Here is a 20,472-nt window from a genome sequence, read left to right on the forward strand (position 1 = left end):
AGCTTACAGCCACTATAAATGGAAAATGCCCAACAATCAGAACAAACACCACACTGTAAAAGGAAGCAAAAAGCCCACTTAAAATGTTTTCCTGTCCATGGCAACACTGGTACATGTGTGTGTTTGCTCCATGAGTCTGGAAGAGCAGGGCTACAGAGACACTCAAGAAAAGCCACGTGCCACGGTGCAGAAAGAGCGGCCTACGACTCAAGCCGGGTGCCACCACAGGCCCCCACCCCACCCCACAGGTATTACCAGGCATTGTCCCCCACTTGGTCTTCACCATCTCACGGGCTGTGCTGTGTTTATTCACACTGCAAGTTGGTTACGTTCACCACTCGTGATGTGGCAGCCACAGCAAGGCCTGCCAGCAAGACCCCGCTACGTGACTCTTCCAAGTCTCTTACAGTAAAGAGCAGAAGAGTCTCTGGGGACTTCTCACACCGCGACCTCTGGCCAGGCTACCACAGCCTGGCTGCAGTCGGCCTGCCGTCCAGCAGACACCCCCATCTGGATGGAGGCGCGTCTTCGTTTTCTTTGTCAACTGCAGACTGCCACTTACTGTCCAGAGGTCAGCATGTGCAGTATTGTAGAGTTATCAGCTAGAAAAACATCCTTGCACCTCCCCACAGTAACTGCAAACTCTTACCCCCTCCTATACCACCCTTTTTTTTTTTTTAAGGATTTTATTTATCTGACAGAGAGAGAGAGAGAAAACAAGCAGGGGGAGCAGCAGAGGGAGCAGGAGAAGCAGGCTCTCTGCTGAGCAGGGAGCCCAATGCAAGGCCTGATCCCAGGACCCTGGAATCGTGACCTGAGCTGAAGGCAGATGTGTAACCTACTTCGCCACCCAGGCGCCCCTTTACCACCACTTTTTATGGAAAACCTGCTTTAGACATATGTGTTGTTTCCCCGTCACTCTGTCAAGACCGACTCTCTTGCTTACATCCAAAAGTACCCACATATGTGAATTATATCTCAGTAAAGCTGTTATTAAAAAAAAGTAGTACCTACAATTTCCATATTTTACTATCATTCCTTTGGGTGAGATATGGGTGAAGAACCTTCTAGAACCCCTACTGCTGGTTAACCTGAAACATGAGATTTGGACAGAGAGTGTGAACAAAGATGGAGAGACAGATGAGCATGAAACTTTTTGGGTGTTTTCAGTAGAGGGCAGAGAGGCTGGGAGTACCTGCTCAGGGCCAGACTGCCTGGGTACGAACCCTGCCTCTATCCCATACTCCCTGCTGCCTGGAGCAAGCTGTGTCAACTCTCTGTGCCTCAGTTTCCTCAGGTAAGAATGAGGAATCTAATAGAACCCATACCACAGGATTTTGCAAGGATTAAGTCAACGAAAACAAGCCAAGTGGTTAGAACTTGGTATTCAAATGATAAACGTCAGCTCTCAGGATGCTGCCATGATGCAGGACAGAAGAACACGGCAGGTGGGGGAGCCCTTTATGAGACTGCTGGGAAGTCAGGGGGTGGGGGTGCTTGGACTACATTGGCAGGTGTGGAAATGACAAACATGGAATGGGCGTCATGACCGCGGCGGACAAAAGGAATAGAGCAGAGAGAAGACTGTGAAGATAACCAAACGAGGTTTGAAACCAGAAATCGCAATAACAGCAGCACCAGCGTGGGGGGTTTGGGAAGCAGACTGGGACCCCTGAACCCCTGAGAAGGCTGGACCTTGGTGGGAAGGTGATGGATCTGCTGCATGAGGCCCTTGGCAGGATGGGCTAGGAACCCCACTGGAGACGGATCCGGGAGCCAAATCGGCTTTCACACCCGAAGGAAAAGAGCTGATTGATCTTCATTTACACCAGACAAGATCCCCTGGCGTAAGTGGTGATTATTTCCACTTACGTACTAAAAACCTCCCAAACCACAAGTTGAAAAGTACCGCCTTCCCTGATTCCAAGTGGGGAAAACCCAGGGACAGATGGGTCTGCCAGGAAGTCCAGAGAGATGCGAACTCTGGCCAGCCGGGTCGGCGGCCTGAGGCCCAGCCTCCCCCTGAAATGGCCTGCTCCCTGGGCACTGACCTGGTCGTCAGCAATGGCTTTGGCGAACCGGGCGCAGTCCAGCTGCAGGTAAATATCCGTCAGTTGGTCCAACAGCTTCTTTGGTTCAAAGCCATACTTCTCAGGGTTTTCAACTTTCAGGTCACGGCACTTGGGGCCACAGAGCTGCTGAAGATTAAAGTTCAGCATTGCAGCCAATCGGGGTCCAAGTTCCTAGGAAATCACAGGGTAAGAGGACAATTCGTGCTGTTGAGACAAGCGAGAAGGACCAAAACTCCCATTTCAGTGGAGGAACATGAATTGGCTGGATTAATCTTCAAAGAACCCCTTAGATGTACTGTGAGTCATAAGCTGAAGAAGGACATTTATATGCAAAATTTTCTTCATTCTCCATCTCTAATCCAGTAATTCTAACACCTAATAATGTTACAGGTTGGTGGAATATCTATAAATACGAACAGAAGGTAACCTTTTCTTTAAATTCACGCTTTCAATGACAAAAACAAGTATCACTCCAAATTCACTGAGAAGCAGGTTAAGAGGGAAAATCACTCATAATTCCATCTCAAATAATTTATTATAGTTTCCTAACAATCAAAGACTCGCTGAATTGGGAGTTCCTAAACATAAAATAAAACATGTTTTTAGTGCAGGGTTTGGCCAACTGCTACCTGCAGGCCGAATGTGGCCCAATGCTTATTTTTATAAAGTTTTATTCACACAGCCACACGTACTTGTTTATATATATTTTTTCTGTAACTGCTTTTGTGCTACAAGAACCAAGCTGAGTAGCCGTGCCAGACTGCAGCCCACGATGTCTAACTCTTCACTATCTGGGCTTGGTAGGAAAAGTAAAAAGAAATTCCATTTGCAAGCCCCAGGGAAGCAAGGGTCTGAACTATCTTGTTTGAATTAGTTGCGGTGTTTGCATGCTTTCAATAGTGAGCTCGGTTTTGTTTCACGTTCCACTGCTCTTTTGTGAAGAGAAGTGAAATGGAAAACGGACAGAGGAGGAGACTCATTGCTGAGAGGCACCCAGGCCAGGGTGTGGCGAGAACGCTGAGCAGGGACACTGGAGGAAGTGAGGAATAAAATTACGTTCCATTGTAAACCTGTCTCCATATCTCCAGGCAATTAATGACCAGCTCCCAGGCCCCTTCCTTGCCTTCGTCACCACCCTTGTCCTGGCCACACCATAAAGCTTCTGTGCTGTGCGGCAGGGGGTCAACACAAAGCAGCGATCTTCAGTTAGGTCACTCAGTTTCCATTTCAGGGGCAGGACCCAGGTCTTAATAGTATCAAGGCCAAATATTCTGACTACCTTCAATCTATCATAAACCCCAATTATGGCTCTCATTACCCTTCGGCTTCTTGAGTGTAACAAAGCTACAACCAGGAGAACCATAGATCTTACCGTTATCAATGATTTCTACTTACTATATTCTTTTTTAGATTTTTTTTTTTTAATTTATTCATTTGAGACACAGAGATACAGAGAGAGAGAGAGAGCATGAGCAGGGAGAGAGGCAGAGGGAGAGGGAGAAGCAGGCTCCTTGCTGAGCCAGGAGCCCGATGTGGGGCTCGATCCCAGGACCCTGGGATCATGACCTGAGCCGAAGGCAGACGCTTAACGATCTGAGCCACCCAGGCGCCCTTCTACTTACTATATTCTAATTTCTAACTGATGCTACTTTCTACTTTTCCTATAAATAAAATACAGGAATCAATAACAATAAAAATATGTCACAGCTTCAGCATTAATAATCCCATGTGCTATGTAAGCAGAAAGCGAATTACGTTATTTTGGAAGAGACTGTTTGCAGACTTTGGTCTCGCCCCAGAGTGCTAGATCACTTAGCGTAACTGGGAACAAAATCAGCATCAAGCTTTCACTTAGCAACTCGGAGCTGAAACGTCCAGGATCTCAATAACTACCTTTAGTGACAGGTGACGGAGCCTTACTGTGGAATCCGACACACAAAATAAACATCCCGAAGGTTCTACTCACCGGTCTGAGGAACGGCTTCTGGACCTGCTTTGTGAGGATATGGAACATGTCCACAGTTTCTGTTGCCAGGGCAAGATAGGAGCGGGACACACGCTCGTCCTGAGCAAGCTGGGACTGACGGGCTTGCTGCTGATCCTAGGAAGGCCAAGCAGAAGTCAGCACTGGCTGTGAGCTCACCCGCACACCGAGGGTGAAGGAAAACGGGACGAGCGCACAACAAAGCCCATAGACTGAGGGAATGAGAACGACCCAAACCAGAGAATTTTCCAGATAACTGAAGTTTATTCTTTTTCAGCGTGAGAACTCTCTGGGTCTCTGAGTAAGGTGACCTTGGCACACTGTTTAACTTACATGAGCCCCTATTTCCTCAATGATAAAAGAAGTCACCTTCAACTTCTGTGCGGGATGAAATTAGTGAATCTTCCATCACACCCGATACATGTGGTTGCTAATCCAGGATAGTTTGTTTCCCTGAATAACAACTTGTAGTCACTACTATTTTAAAAACACGTGTTGGGCTATGCCACGATACTGGGGCCTAGAGGTTCTGCCCCTACACCAAGTGCCTCCAGACTGCTAAGGTTTTTTGTTTTTTTTTAAAGATTTTATTTATTTACTTGAGAGAGAGAGAATGAGAGAGAGCACATGAGAGGGGGGAGGGTCAGAGGGAGAAGCAGACTCCCTGCCGAGCAGGGAGCCCGACTCGATCCCGGGACTCCAGGATCATGACCTGAGCCGAAGGCAGTCGCCCAACCAACTGAGCCACCCAGGCGCCCCAGACTGCTAAGGTTTTGAGTTTCGTCTTGCTGTGCTCTCGGGCTGTCGCCCCGGACAACTGTCAGCATGCTTGCCTCTGGCACTGTCCTCCTCCTTCAATTCTGCCAGGGGCCAGGAAACAAGATAATAAGGTGTGTTTGGCTCGGGGGGTAAAGCAAGGTGGAGCACTGAAGGCTCTGGGATGCAGAAAACACCCAGCAACAGCAGTAAAGACGAAAATTCTTGTATCGCAGCTCAGAGGCCGTCTTACTTCATGCTGAGGGGAGGGCAATAGCTAGAGCAGCTGATGCCGCCACAGGAGGACCTCCTGGGGCGGTGCCCTCTGAGAGGGTGCGTGGGGGACGCCGTGCAGCGATGCTGGGTAACTGTCCGCTGCCCCCTTGGCCAAGAATGCGCCTATAGAACACACATCCAAGCAGGAAGACATAAGGACAAGGTGAGAACTAGTGCAATGCGTGTCTGCGTGCCACACGCTTTCCTCCACACATGGTATCCGGGCCCTCGTCCAGGCCAGGCCCACCTGCAGGCACTGGAGCGTGGAACATGACCAACAAGCTCGCAGGCCTCATGGAGCTTAGCTCTCAGGCAGGGAGACAGGCAATAGACAAACGCCCACACAGACACACAAGTCTGAGAGTGATGGAGAAAAGGCAAGAAGAAAAAGAGAGAAAGAGTGGTCAGGGACAGCCTCTGAGAAGTTGACATTTAGGTGGATGTCTGAAGAAGAGACTCAGCAGAAATCGGGGGCAACGGTGCTCCCAGTCGAGGGAACAGCAAGCGTGTCAGCAGGAGGGCAAGGAGGCCCGTGTGGTTCGGGGAGAGTGGGTGACGGGGAAAATGGTGGGCCAGGGGCCCACTCTAACTTGGGACTAGACTCTGTGTGAGAAGGGAAGCTTGGACGAGTTCTGAGTCAAGTGGTGATAATGAGCAAACAGGTTTTAACAGCATCCCTCTGGTATGGACACAGGCAAGAGTGGAGGCCGAGAGACCGGTGAGAGAGGCTACAGCAAGCCAGGTGAGAGAGGGTTGTGGCCTGGAGGTAGGGCAAGAGGCCAGATACGGGCATTTTAGGGTAGAGTCTTGAGGCGCTTGTTGAAGGAGAAGAATCAAGGAAGACTCCCAAGTGTTGAGTCAGAGCACTTAACAGAATACAGCAGTCACTCAGTGAGGCTGGGCAGACCCGGATAAGGGATACTATTAGACCACCGGGCAGAGGGGCAAGTCAACAGCTGGTTGGTGAAGCAGGTCTGGAGTCAGGAGAGATAGGAGCTGAGGAGACACATTCTGGAATCTCTAGAATACAGACCGTTAAACAGATGAGATCACCCAGCAGTGACTTTGAACTGGGGCATCAGGCCGTGTGTGGGAACGCTTCTGGCTGCCTGACAGGGCTCGGGGTAGGAGGGTACATCACTGGCCCGAGATGTTAAATGTCCTGCCACGTCGGTGCAGTCTCTCGTAATAACGAACTATGGCTACGGCAAAATTCCGCTGCACTCACGATTCCAACTAGCACGCTCGCTGAGAGACAGCACCTCAGCCACGGGCGTGGGGAGAGAAGGGGAAAACCTGAGGGCTGAGCAGTGGCGTCCTCCAGCATTCAGACGACAGGCCGTGGGAGGAGCAGGCACGGAGCGGGATGGCAGAAAGTGACTTCAAGATCAAATGGACATGATGTCGGGAATAGCACTTGCTTGAAAGGATTATTTATGCTGTCTTCTCATCCATGAGCACGGAAAAGTCAATAGGAATTGTTCGGCTATCTCATAAGCAAATGCTAGCAAGCACAGACCGTGAATGAGATAATGTGCCACAGACCAGTATCCCTCCATCTCCGACATTAGCTCGGCTGAGATGAGCATCTTGAGCAACATAAAGTGGGCGCTACAGAAGTAGAGAGAAAGGTGAAGATCTGCAGCCGCACTGACTGGGGTAGTCCAACCATGAGGGACTACTTGGACAAGACTTTACTCAAAGAATGGGTAGGATTTTAATATACAAGAATGGAATGTAGAGAATTGTGGACAGAGGGAATGTCTCAAGGCACATGAAACAACAGAAGCTACCCAGTCCTGAGCTACGTGGTGACATCTACCGTTCCTCCTCATTGCTCTTCTGCAAAGCAGGGATCGTCTCTGGTTTGTGGACAAGGAAACAGAGATTAAGGAACTCTGAAGGTATGGCAGTGTCTGTTCTCAAACCCAGGTGCCCTCGACTCCAAAGCTGGAGCTCTTTCAACTGGCCTCACCTGTTTCCCAGCCTGCTCTGCAAGGGCCTGGGGACCGGTCCATATTGGAGCCAACAGACCGGAATGGGAGGTAAGCTTGGAAGGATCTCTTAGAGCTACTGTAGGGGGGGCCATGGAGCGTCAAGTCTGAGCTACCTCCCGCCTATGCGACATGGGGAGGTGCGGGAGGGAAGTTTTGGAGGCACAGGAGCAAAACAGTTTAGCAGGTGTGTAGACGTGAATACGAGGGTAGAGGGTAGGCCGGACTCGGACAGGCGCCCGTCCAGTGTCAGGGACAAAGAGGACAACCACTGCATCATCTCAAGAATACGACGAGAGGGGTTCTAGCAGTGTGGCAGCCCGGACTCGGGAAATCCAGCATTCACGGGCCCTGGGCAAAGCCCCCGGGGGGTTTCAGTCTGTGGTGTAAGCACGTTAGCTACAGCAAGATGGAAACTTCTCATCAAAGCTGCCTGAATACTTGGAATGAAAACCTTTCCTAAATGGGCTTTCATATGTGCTTACCTTTTCTTCAGCATTAGAAGCTCGACAGCATTTTCGTTTTGAGGATGCTACTGCTAGTCAAGAAAAAACAGTCCTCCCTACTTTTCCACGAGAACTCTTTTTGGAAAGCAGTTCTGATTCTGAGCCTGAGAACACTAGGCACAGAATGAACCAATGTATGAAGTCACCCGTAGCTGTCGAGGGCTAAGTAACTGATCAGAGACCCAGCTACACGGCTGCAAGAAATGTCAGAAAAGCGTGTCATTGTGCTGTCACTGGTACAGCATGAATTTCTCACGGAACCTGGCAAAACAGCCCTCTCTTCCATTAATTACTGAACATAAAAACCAAGATCAACTGGAAGGAAAAAACCCACCAGAATCCTGCGTGAGTCACAGAGTTGTCTGAAGATCACATGAGCAAAACCAAATGCCTGTCTGGCACCGCATTCTAGAGATTTCCTTCCTACTTTCATAAATTGACATCAACACATTCAGATAATAAAAGCTCTTCTCCAAAAAAGCCCTTTGAAATAAAAAAGGCAAGGAAGTTTTCAGGACACATTTTGAAAGACTTCTCAACTCATTTCTTAGCTTTAGATCAGGTGTCTAAGCTTACTCCTACCCCAAACCTGGGATGTAACTTCATGGAAGCCCACAGGTGGGAGGTGACAAGCAGTGACAAGTCAGTCACAGCTACGTCACCAGGGCCCACAGATGTGGCCCCGAAGCAGAGCTCTGCCCGGGGCGAACGGCAGCTTCCCCGCCACAGCTGTCCCACTATGTCCTCACCCGGGGCAGCTGGTCCCACTGTTCTTTGTTCTTCATCTCTTCTTGCACTTCGTGGATTCGCTTCAGAGACTCCAGACTTTCATCGAGCAAAAACGTCGTGTCATTTATCAGCATGTTTATATAGCGAACAAACTGCTTCCCCGAACTGAAAAGGCAATTACATTGGACATGGTCATACAGCTCCCTGAGGCAAAATACCGCAGCAGATCCCGAAGAAAATGGGCCCCCGCCCAAAGTGCCAACCACGTCGTCCTGTAAGACCGCCCACCTTGGCACCACTCAAGTACTGCGGAGGTCAAGGACTATGGAGTTTCTCCTTGGATTTTGTTCCTCCTTTGAAGTAAGTGTGATAAGCCCACTTCAGCGGTGCAATGGAGGTACCCTGCACAATTTATGAGAGCCAATTGCTAATACTTCAGGATTTTGTGAGCAGATTCCCTTGAGAGCTTAAACTTGGCACCAGTGGAAGTATTTACATCCCGCTTCTCGGCCTTTTGGCTAAGATCAAGTGCGGAAAACCAGCAAATGCTGAATTTTCTCCCCTTCTTCAGAGAGCAGTTTTACCAACACGTCCCTGGCTCATTCTCTCAATGACTTTAAGTAGAAAAGACACTCTTCCAGACTAGGAAATATGCTTAAACTCACCAAGATACAAAGAAAGCACAATTACCCACATATAAGAGACAAGAGAATTACCAATACAGTGATTCCTCATTATAAAGACACACTGAAGAAAAGCTGGAAGCTGCAATATTGATAAAGGAGAATATTAACTCACTTTCTAGAACCTGAAGCTTCCCATCTATAAAACTGTCCTGCATATCCTGTTACAGTGCAGGGCTCGCTGGGGCACAGAGATGCTGGCGCACCGTTAGGCTTTGTAACTGCAAGATTAGTGGAGCAAAGAGGAGCTACATACACTTTAGGATCTACTGCTGTGTAATCAGGGGGCGGGAAGCCCGTGCCTGGGGAGGAGAAGTTCCTGTGAACAAGGGTGGGAAGCTTAGATTTCAGGAACAAGGAAAGTTCAGGGCAAGCACTCCCACTCAGCACCACGCAGATCAAGCCATGGGCCTGTCTGGTCTAAGCTCATGCCAGGGTTTGTGGGAACATAATTCCGACCATAAGAGCAACTTCTGGAAAGAGAATTAACTTGAAGAGTCTACTCTGCAGAAACCTATCTAGCAAATGGTAATATGAAATCTTATTGACTAGTAACTCAGCTAACAAGTGACAGCTAGACTTGATCAGTGATCTAACATGGGTTGCAAAAGATCCAAGCAGATGGGATAAAATTTCTCCAGAAGAATAATTCAAGAGTTCAACATTTTCATCTCCCTTCTTTTTTTTTTTTTTAAAGATTTTATTTATTTATTTGACAGAGAGAGACACAGTGAGAGAGGGAACACAAGCAGGGGGAGTGGGAGAGGGAGAAGCAGGCTTCCCGCCGAGCGGGGAGCCCGATGCGGGGCTCGATGCCAGGACCCTGGGATCATGACCTGAGCTGAAGGCAGACGCTTAACGACTGAGCCACCCAGGCGCCCCAATCTCCCTTCTTTTTAAAGCACCTTTCCTTTTAAAGTAACTTAGATGAAATGACTAATGTCCAGATTTAGGTAGCCACTAAAATTTCAGGTAGGTAACAAAAAGTCCTTAATCAAGGTTTAGGGACTTATTACAAAGAGTGACATTTGAAATGACAACCCCAACCTAACCGCTTCCAAATCCGAAGTCTTCCTAACACTTTGCATCTAAAGCTTGACATCATGTTCCAGAACACTTTATGCTCTCATTCCAGTCATTCTGACAACTTCACTTAACACTGTAATTGCAGAAACACCCAAAAACACTTCACGGATCATCTCAGAATATTTATAGATTCTTTATGTATACATACCATCCCCAAAGTGTCTTGACAAAACTAAAGTTCAGCAATACCTCGCAAGCACAGACATTTAGTTAACTCTGCTCACATGCAGCAGGACCATCTAGAAAACTTAAAGGAGGCTGCGACCAAGCCAACAGTCCAGGAGAATCAGCTTGGAAAGATTTAAGCAGTCACCCTACCTGTGATTTGCAAGAGGGCAAGCTGTGACATCGGGCGCCCGATACTCACTTGAACTCCTCCATGAAGGTGCCATGGTGAGCTATGTTTTGCCAAAGGCTTTTAAAAATGGTGCTAATGTGATAGCGAATGGTGAACTTGTCGTAGAACTCACTGGTGGCTCCGGTGTGCTCAACATCTAGAGAAGAGAGAAGGATGGGTACTGCCTTACCTTTCTAAACGCAGTTACTGCGTCCACGATGTTACTGAGCGTATACAAATCTGTAAACTCAGAGATGTGATAAGATCGTGCACCTCTCTCTCACATGAAAGGCAGGACAGAAATCAGGAGGTGGTTCTGAAGACACAAGCTTCACAGTGAAGGGCCGGGAATGACACACCAAATGAACTGGGCTCGGAAAGCAGCTGGCCTCATCGGCACAGCACCCACCCGCCAATGACCAGAAAAAAAAACTGGGTTGAATTTTCTTAAGGTCCACATACCTATTAAATGTGACTACAGGCCTACTTCATTTTATTGCACTTCATAGATACTGTGGGTTTTTGGTTTTTTTTTAATTACAAATTGAAGGTTTGTGGCAACTGTGTATTGAGCAAGTCTATCAGCCCCATTTTCCCAACAGCATTTGCTCACTTCATGTCTCTGTGTCACATCTTGGTAATTCCCACAATATTTCAAACTTGTTCATTATTATCATATTTGTTATGGTGATCTGTGATCAGGGATTATGACTCACTGAAAGCTCAGATGATAGCATTTTTGGCAATAAAATATTTTTATTTATTTATTTAAAAGATTTTATTTGGGGCGCCTGGGTGGCTCAGTTGTTAAGCGTCTGTCTTCGGCTCAGGTCATGATCCCAGGGTCCTGGGATCGAGCCCCGCATTGGGCTCTCTGCTCCGCGGGAAGCCTGCTTCTCCCTCTCCCACTCCCCCTGCTTGTGTTCCCTCTCTCGCTGCGTCTCTGTCAAATAAATAAAATCTTTAAAAAAAAATAAAAGATTTTGTTTATTTGAGAGTGAGTGAGCGAGAGAGCACAAATGGGGGGAGGAGGAGAGGGAGAAGTAGACTCCCTGCTAAGCAGGGAGCCTGACGGGGGGCTCGATCCCGGGACTCGGGGACCATGACCTGAGCCGAAGACAGATGCTGAACTGACTTAGCCACCCAGGTGCCCCAATTTTAAATTAAGATATATACATTGGTTTTTTAGACATAATGATAATGTACACTTAACAGACTGCAGTATAGTGTAAACATAACTTTCATATGCACTGGGAAAGGAAAAAATCCATCTGACTTCCTTTATTCTCATATTTGCTTTATTATAGTGGTCTGGATCTGAATCTGCAATAGCTCCAAAATATGCCTTATTATTTTAAATACTTTTGTATAATTAACATTTTCAAACAGGAACCCAAGTAGAGAAAAGCTTAGTAAAATCCTATGTACTCATCAATTACCAATTACCAAATCTGTGTACTATTAATTAAAATGGAACAAAGATCAAACTCAGTTATCCAAAAGACAAATAGCTTAAGCGTGAGAAGTTCCTGAGTTTATGACAAGTTTTAAAAAGAGGGAAAGTTGTCAGGTGAAGCCAATAAGGCTCAAGAAAAAGATAAAAATGTAAATTAAAATAAGATACCATTTTTACCTATCAACTTAGCAGATTATTACAAAAATGACAAAACCGCGTGTGAGGATCTGGGCGGGAGGTACCTTCTGACTGCTGGTGAGAATGAACAGTGACAAAACCCCCTGAAGGCAACGTGACAACTTGCATCACAAGCCATCAACGAGCCCATCTCTCTGACCCACCAATTCTATGCCAGAAAACACATGCAGGCAGGTTCAAAGACTGATCTCCCAGGATCCTCTCTACAGTACGATTTACATTAGAGAAAAAGTATAAATGCAAATGCCCAACAGAGAAGATGAAAAAATACTTGTGATATACAAAGTGAAAAACACAGGTTACCGAAGCGGGCCAATCATATTTAAAACCATACACACACACACACACCCATATGTGTATGTGTATATATATATGATACAGAGCAAAATGTTAACAGAGATTCTGAGGCCAGAGACTAGCAGTAACTTTTATTTTCTTCTTGGTATTTCCTATTATATTTTGCAAAGAACATATTTTTTTTGTGACAAGAAAGATTATTGAAAAATGAGAGGCATAAGATAATTAACACTTATCATACAAAGACCTGAAAGCACTTACACATATTCATTAGGTCAACCTTTCTTTACAATGAATTAAGTGTCATTTTGTTAACTGTAGAAAAGTGTGAACTGGGGCGTCTGGGTGGCCCAGTCGGTTAAGCGTCTGACTCCTGGTTTCGGCTCAGGTCGTGATCTCAAGGGTGGTGAGACTGAGTCCTGCATCAGGCTCCCCACTCAGTGTGGAGTCTGCTTGAAGATTCTCTCCCTCTGCCCCATCCCTGCTCATGAGCGCTCTTTCACTCTCTCAAATAAATAAATAAATCTGTATTTTAAAGATTTTGTTTATTTGAGACAGAGAATGAGAGAGAGAGAGAGAGAGAGAGAGAGCGCACATGAGAGGGGGGAGGGTCAGAGGGAGAGGCAGACTCCCAGCTGAGCAGGGAGCCCGATGCGGGACTCGATCCAGGGACTCCAGGATCATGACCTGAGCCAAAGGCAGTCGCTTAACCAACTGAGCCACCCAGGCACCCAATAAATCTTTATTTTAAAAAGGTGTGAACTAAAGTGTGGAGAGCTGATTTAGAAAGAGTCTACTTGAGAAAGACGCCGGGGGGCTGATAAAGAGCCTCTCATAGCCTCAAAATCGCCCTTAATACCTATACCACTTCCCGAGCACAGCAAAAGCTAGGTAATGCCAACATTTAAAAAATTTCACTCCTCGTGCTCCCTCAAAACTGCGGTGGCCCGAATTCTACTTCGCAAGTCCGAGTTCTAAGAGGCCTGAAATGAACCACATCCTGGCTGGCCTTGCTCCCCTGCTGCTCACTGTGCTCCTTCCCACAGGTCCTCTTATTCACTAAGCTGCCCAGGCCTCAGGGCCTTTACACTTGCTGTCCCGGTTGCCTGCTACACTGTGGCTGAGATCGTCGTATGATTCACTCTTCTGTCTCATTTCCAATGTTACTCCAAAGTCACCGTCTCAGAGACCTTCCCTGACTGTGCTCCTTAAAGTGGCATCACGCCCTCCTCCCACACCAACCATCTGCAAGTACCTTATTTATTGGTTCCGTTGTCTATCTGCCAACTAGAACGCCTGGCTCACAAGACCAGTGACTTGGACATCCTCACCACTAGGCCTTAGCATCAAAACCAGTGTTTGTAGAATTAGAGACTGAATCTACTTGGGCTAATGCTGGCTTTGCTGATTCAGATCCGCCTGGGGAGGAGAAGAGTCTGGAAGTAAGTCTTAGTTACCAGTGTTCTTCTAAGTTCTGAGTAGCCAGGTTGGGAAAGCTGGTCCTTACGGAACTGATGGCTGGTACAAATAAAATACTCTGATTTTGGAACTTAATTTTATTTTTGAAACAAAAATTTGATCTTAAGCATTTCCAAAGCTAGGATATTCTCTGGGGGTAGAAAAGAGGAGCCTGTTCCATAGGTCCATTTCTAGTTCACGCTGGAGAGTCTGTACCTAAGTCAGCAGGTGTTATTATGGGGTTGATGCACGAGTGGGGGGCTGTCTTCTTTGGTGTCCCACTGGAGGGCTCCCTGGGCACCAGGCCCCTGTGACCGCAACAGTTAACAGTGCAGCAGTCAGGGCGACCTGTGCTAAGGTCCACCTGCTGAAGCTGCTGCCCCTCACTAGCTGCTGCCCTTCAGCAAGCTTCTGGACCTTTCTAAGCTTCAGGTTCCTCATTTGGAAGACGGAGATGTTTATAGCCCCCATCTTGACGATGGCTGTGCAGATTAAGTGAAAGGATTGGTGAGGATTCGGTAAGTCGTGGCTACTATTAGTACGGGTATCATCTCTCTAGGATTGTACATGTGGGCCAGGGCCAGGGGGTACACCGCTTGGTGGCACAGGGGAAAAGAAGCTCCTCGGATCTTACTATGGGGCTCTGCCAGACCCAGCACTGGTCTCCCAGGAAGAGGCCCACCCCTCTGCACCCCCATGCTGTATCCCAAAGCCACACTGACAGGCCCAGGGCACTTACCGAGTATAAAATACATTTAACCATACATTTTTTGCTTTTAGTACTAACAATACATGTTTACTGCAGAATAATTAAGTTCAGATAATTTTTTAAAAAGAAAAAGAAACAAAACCATTCACAGTTCTACCATTCAAAACTAACCAACTCACTGTTAGTATTTTGCTATATGTTCCTCCACGCTGTTGTCTATCGTACAGATGTGTACCAACATATTGTACATACTGGTTCATTACTTGACATTTTTAATGTAAATAACACAGTATTTTTCGCAGCTCATATAGACCCACTTCATGGATAAACTATGATTTACTTAATTTGTCCACAGCTGGAAGAAATTTAGGCTGTTTTTAGTATTTTCACTACACTGCATTATAAATAACGCTGCAGTATCCTCATAAACGTGCACACACATTTATAATTATCCCCACAGATTACTAGAAATGAAATTTACATGCAGAAGGGTGAGCTGTCTGTTTAGCTGCTGTCTCTCAGCCCCCAACCCACCCTTTATACTTGGCTTTGCCAGGCTGGGGCTAGGACTCCCCAAGGTTCCCCTTGCCAGCCGGCCCTCTGCCGGGTCCACCAATAGGGGGTGCTGCAGGAGAACTGGAAAACTACAGGACAGCAGGGACTTGGTCCCAGGCCGTAGGCGGGCTGCTCCTGCCAGCGATGGTCCTTCCTCCCATCAGCAGCAGCTACCTCCAGTCTCCAGCTCAGTCCCACAGTCGTAGAACTAGTTAGCCTGCGCTCCTCAGAGACATGAGCGGGCCAGTGTCCTTCCTCAGAGACCTAGGTCCCAGTTCTGTCCTGGCCCTCATTCGAGCTGCCAGATTTTACTTACTCCAGCCTCTTCCCGGGGTTCCCCCAGCTCTGGAGAGAAATAATGGCTGCTTCCTGAACCCATAATCTGCCTTATGCCAAAGTTCTTATTTGCCTTTCTGTCCTCCAATATCTATTTGACCAGTTCCTTATATGGTTGCTCCTTGAACAACACAGGCTTGAACTGCATGGGTCCACTTACAGATTTTTTTCAATAAATATACATACAGGACCATAAATGCATTTACTCTTCCTTATGATTCTCTTTTTTTTTTTAAGATTTTACTTTTATTTATTTGAGAGAGAGCAAGAGAGAGCGAGGGAGCATGAGTAGGGGCAGAGGGAGAGGGAGAAGCAGACTCCCCGGTGAGCAGGGAGCCCGATGTAGGGTTCGATCCCAGGACTCTGGGATCATGACCTGAGCTGAAGGCATCCCTCTTCCTTACGATTTTCTTAATCACATTTTATTTCCTCTAGCTTACTTTCTCATAAGAATACAGTGTGTAATACATATAACATACAAAAGATGTGTTAATTGACTGTTTATGTTACTGATAAGGTACTACATAACAAATTCAACATTCTGGTCAATAGTAGGCTTTTAATAAACCTGGGGGAGTCAAAAGGTAAAAGTGGATTTTTGGCTGTGTGGGGGGGTCTCTAACTCCTACGTTGTTCAAGGGTCAACTGTATTTAAATTCTATTAAAATAACTGGTATGGGGGCACCTGGGTGGCTCAGTCATTGAGCATCTGCCTTTGGCTCAGGTCATGATCCCAGGGTCCTGGGATCGAGCCCCGCATCGGCCTTCCTGCTCGGCGGAAAGCCTGCTTCTCCCTCTCCCCCTGCTTGTGTTCCCTCTCTCGCTGTGTCTCTCTCTGTCAAATAAATAAATAAAATCTTTAAAATAAAATAAAATAAAATAAAATAACTAGTATGTTTCTATTTTCCTTACTGGACCTTGACCAATACATAGGATATATACATTTTTAGGACTTTTGGTGTGCACTGCCAAACTGCCTTCTGGAAAGGTTTTACCAATTTACATTTTCATTAAGAGTTTCTTAGCGCTGATTCCACATACTAGCTAACGGGGAGATGAAACAGGCATTGGTGGGTTAGAGTAGTTCTCTACAACTATGTTATTAGCACTAGGTATTCTTATCTTAAAAAATAAACAGGTGAGAAGAGGTGGTACCTTATTGTTATTTTAAGAAATGCAGAATTATCTTCAACTAAGTCTGATATGTGCAAGACACTGAATGAGGTCATGTCCCGTACATATGTAGCTCATCATCTGTACCTGAATGGCCCTCTCTACCAGGGAGGAAGGTCCTCCCTACCAGGACTAAGGAATGAAAGAGGACTGGAGGGCCAAGAGGCTTTTTACCCACGAGTGTTCTCTCTGCTGTTGCCAAAGTGAGGGTGTTAACAAAACTTCAAAGTGTTTGTCTATTTGCTTTAGGTTTAAGAGAATATCCATAGGCTGGGAAGAAAAGAAACGCTTTCTTTCTTTCTCTCTCTCTCTCTCCTTCCTTTTTTTTTTTTTTTTTTTAAGTAATCTCTATACCCAGCGTGGGGCTTGAACTCACAACCTAGAGATCAAGAGTCGCATGCTCTACCGATGGAGCCAGCCAGGTACCCCAGAGAAACTCTTATGAGATGTCACAAAGCATGGTAGTAGTAGTAGTAGAGAGGTGACGGCACCAGCTCCAAATGAGCAGGAGCAGGTCTCGGTCAACAGGGAAGGGATGTTGATCACTGACGGTTGTCACACAGAGGAATCCTCAAACTTCTGTTGCTGCAGTGAACAGCAAGTGGCCGTACTCACGGACAGCCAGTGTTTCTCCCAGAGTATGGCAAGTACACTCTACTAAATGCTAAAGACACTTACTGAGTGCCCAGAATGTGCTAGGTTCAAGAGAAGAGAAGGCAGACAAGACATACTTCCTTTACTGCAACATGTACAAACTGGAAGGAAAATGTACCATTAGTATAATCCTATGCCTTTACGAGCAGACAGGTCAACAAGGTCCCAAGCTAATCAGCTTGATGAAAACACATTTGTAGTTCAAAAGCCAAATTAAGCGTAAAAATTTGGAATCCAATTCATCCAGAAGTGGAGGACCTCCTTACAGAGGGTGTGATGTGTTCTCTGTCTGTTCACCAGTGTAGCCTAGCACCTAGGACAGTGCCCGGCTATTAGCAGGCCCTCAGTAAATGTGTGTGGATTTAGTGAATGAGAAAAGACTCCCTGATAGCCTGATTCCACTGATTTGAGTGGGGTTCAAAAATAAACATTTTTTTTTTTAAAGATTTTATTTATTTTTTAGAGAGCGAGCGAGAGAGAAACAGCATGAGAGGGGAGAGGGTCAGAGGGAGAAGCAGGCTTCCCGCTGAGCCGGGAGCCCGATGTGGGACTCGATCCCAGGACCCTGGGATCATGACCTGAGCCGAAGGCAGATGCTTAACAATCTGAGCCACCCAGGCGCCCCCAAAATAAACATTTTTAACAAGCTCCTTGTTTTACCCATATTCTAGACACTGAGTTATACAACAGTATTATAAAAGTAGCCAGAAGTTCATCTGATTTTCAGTGGATCCTGGCGTATCGTCAGGGACTAGTGCGCAGTATAGTCAATGGGATATTTCCACTCCCTAGGGAAAACTAAGCAACAGTACATTCTCTGCCGGTGGTGGGGTTAGTAGGTTATACTTGTAAGTGCCATCAGGATATTAGCTACCAGATTTAGAGTAACTCCGTCCACTGGCTTTAGACGACCTTGCCTATCCGAATACTCTTACCTGTATAAAACTTCATCAGTGAAGGGACCAATAATTTGGTGGAGAGAGGATGGTTTTCAATCATTTCAAAAAACTTCTGGGTTCGTGGCTGAACAGCAGGGTTGGTCATAAACATGACTTCTACCAGTTTGGCCACCAGATATGGATTTCGGATGTAGTTCTGGTTACATAACATCACAACGAGGAACATCACAATATCCTGAGTACAGGGCTCATAAAGCACCTGAGGAGAGTATCTGGAGAGAGGCAAGAAGAGCAAGAAATAAAGCTCCCAGAAACTCTCGCTGGGCAGATGCTAGGGTCATCAAGCAGGGAAGGGGCCAACAGGTCTAGGAGCCAAGATACTGAATTCCTTTGAACTTGCTGAGTTTCAAATGACTGTTTACTTTATAACTAGACAGATTTTAAATCTATTGTGTCTACTGGCTGAAGCATGTTATATTAACTTATATTATTTTAGGAAATAAACCAAAGCCATGATTAAATTATGAGGTAGGTTTCATAAAAGAGCTTTGCTACCAAAAAAGGCTTAAAAAAATTTTTTTTTAAAGATTTTATTTTTAAGTAATCTCTACATTCAATGCAGGGCTCAGACTCACAACCTCGAGATCAAGAGTCGCTCCACTGACTGAACCAGCCAGGCACCCCTGAAATTTTTTTCTGGTAATTGTTTTAATTAAAAAAAAACAAAAAAAAAAACAAAACAAAAAACTTCAAACGTCAGTTATAAACTCAAACCATTTCTTTGTAAGCTTTCTCCAATGTTATAATTGAAAAAAAATTTGGTACAAAATATAGATGTGGGTATTTCTGGCTTTTGAATGTTCACTTAGATATTTATAAACTGTTTGCTCCTTCTGTTTCTCAGAAACACATACTCAATTATTAGAAATTCAACTCAATTTTCCGAGAGTACATTCTTATCAGCATTGTTAATCCTGCTTCTGTCTTGAAGATATTATTGGAACTGGCTTGGTGCCATAGTTGGATTTATTTTTCCAGTCTCCAGACAGCATTCAGTTACAGCAGTTACATAAAATTTCAGGCATAAAATGGAGGGCTGCAATATAGTTCATAATACAATATACACTCTATGTATAAAAACAAATTAGAACCATGCAGTATGTCAAAGGCACTTACTGTACAATAAAAAATAAAAATTCAGCAACATCTTCTACATAAAACTCAGGCAATGCTGCAAATACCTTGGGGACATCTGAGTTTAAAGGCAGTGTTATACTGTCAAAGAGAATAAAAGCACAAGTTACAGAACAAAATCATGGCCCCTGGAAACCCGCCCGCCCCCCCCCAAAAAAACCCCAAACAAACAAACAAACAAAAAACCCACAAAATCATGGCACCCGAAACTATAAGGACTATGACACGGCCATTACAAGTAAGTATTTTACTGGGGGAAAAACCTCCTATAACACAAATACGGAAAAGGTACACAAGCCAGGAGACTAGAACCTGAAATGAACAGGGAATAATGAAGACAGTGGATGTATTAGGGTGTGTAGGAGATGTTTCTCCTTTTACTGCTTTTCTGTTAAGGCTAATGTAATAAAATACGAAGGAAATAAAAGGGTCATATTTGGTCATTTTATGCAAATCAAACTGTTTCGAGGCAACAGAGCTACGTATATAACTCTAAATAATATTTTCTACTCCTGCAGGGGGCCTTGGGCCAACCTCATCAACATCAGTCGGTCCAGACATTTCATAGTAACAATAAACTAATAGTAACTGGCTGGGTATTTTCCTGGACCCAGTGCTCAAACGGGCCTAATATCCTGTTACCTCCAGGTTTTAGTTTCCAATCTGTAGATTTCCTTTTCTATCAATCTATAGCCAATTTGTAAAGAGGACCAGGTCAAAATTAAACTCATAGGTGCTGACATTCCCTTCTTACTGTAATCACTGGGAAAACACTTATTAATACTACTAATTCTGTAGTCTATACAGGTACAACCTAGAAATTGAAGAACGGATTCTTGATAAAGTAAGGGTTTGGGTTTTAGCTATCAACTGGAGGACAATGAAGACAACACAGCCCACCGAGGAGAGAGGAGGTGAGGAGGAAGGGCACACTCACTCGGGATAGGCGGGGTCCAGGATGCGGAGCAGCAACTGAATGAGAAGGCCATAAAAATTCAGACATCTTCTCAGAAAGCTCTCATCAAGTAAACCAGCGTCAGCACAGGCCTTGCCCCGTACCAGTTTCTGTGGAAGGAGGTATGCCCCCACCCACAGATTAGTTGGTAGCCAAGTGCCTGCA

General features: G+C 45.8%; 1 protein-coding gene across 4 annotated transcripts in view; it reads right to left on the minus strand.

Annotated features, from left to right (window-relative positions):
• The window catches only part of UBE4B (ubiquitination factor E4B), a 123,819-nt gene that overhangs the window by 7,166 nt on the left and 96,181 nt on the right, over positions 1-20,472 (minus strand). For all 4 annotated transcript variants that reach the window (XM_045898733.3, XM_054513148.2, XM_045898735.3 and 1 more), the window contains 7 exons: positions 20,290-20,417; positions 19,335-19,433; positions 18,195-18,430; positions 10,454-10,580; positions 8,338-8,482; positions 4,039-4,173; positions 2,052-2,243 (listed from right to left, as the gene is read on the minus strand). In XM_045898733.3, the coding sequence (XP_045754689.1) occupies positions 2,052-2,243; positions 4,039-4,173; positions 8,338-8,482; positions 10,454-10,580; positions 18,195-18,430; positions 19,335-19,433; positions 20,290-20,417 (1,062 nt within the window). The remainder of the gene's footprint in view (positions 1-2,051; positions 2,244-4,038; positions 4,174-8,337; positions 8,483-10,453; positions 10,581-18,194; positions 18,431-19,334; positions 19,434-20,289; positions 20,418-20,472) is intronic.

The sequence above is a fragment of the Mirounga angustirostris genome, unplaced genomic scaffold (genome assembly GCF_029215605.1).
Source record: "Mirounga angustirostris isolate CCGP_5_RB_7025 unplaced genomic scaffold, mMirAng1.0.hap1 SCAF_4, whole genome shotgun sequence".
NCBI lineage: Eukaryota > Metazoa > Chordata > Mammalia > Carnivora > Phocidae > Mirounga > Mirounga angustirostris.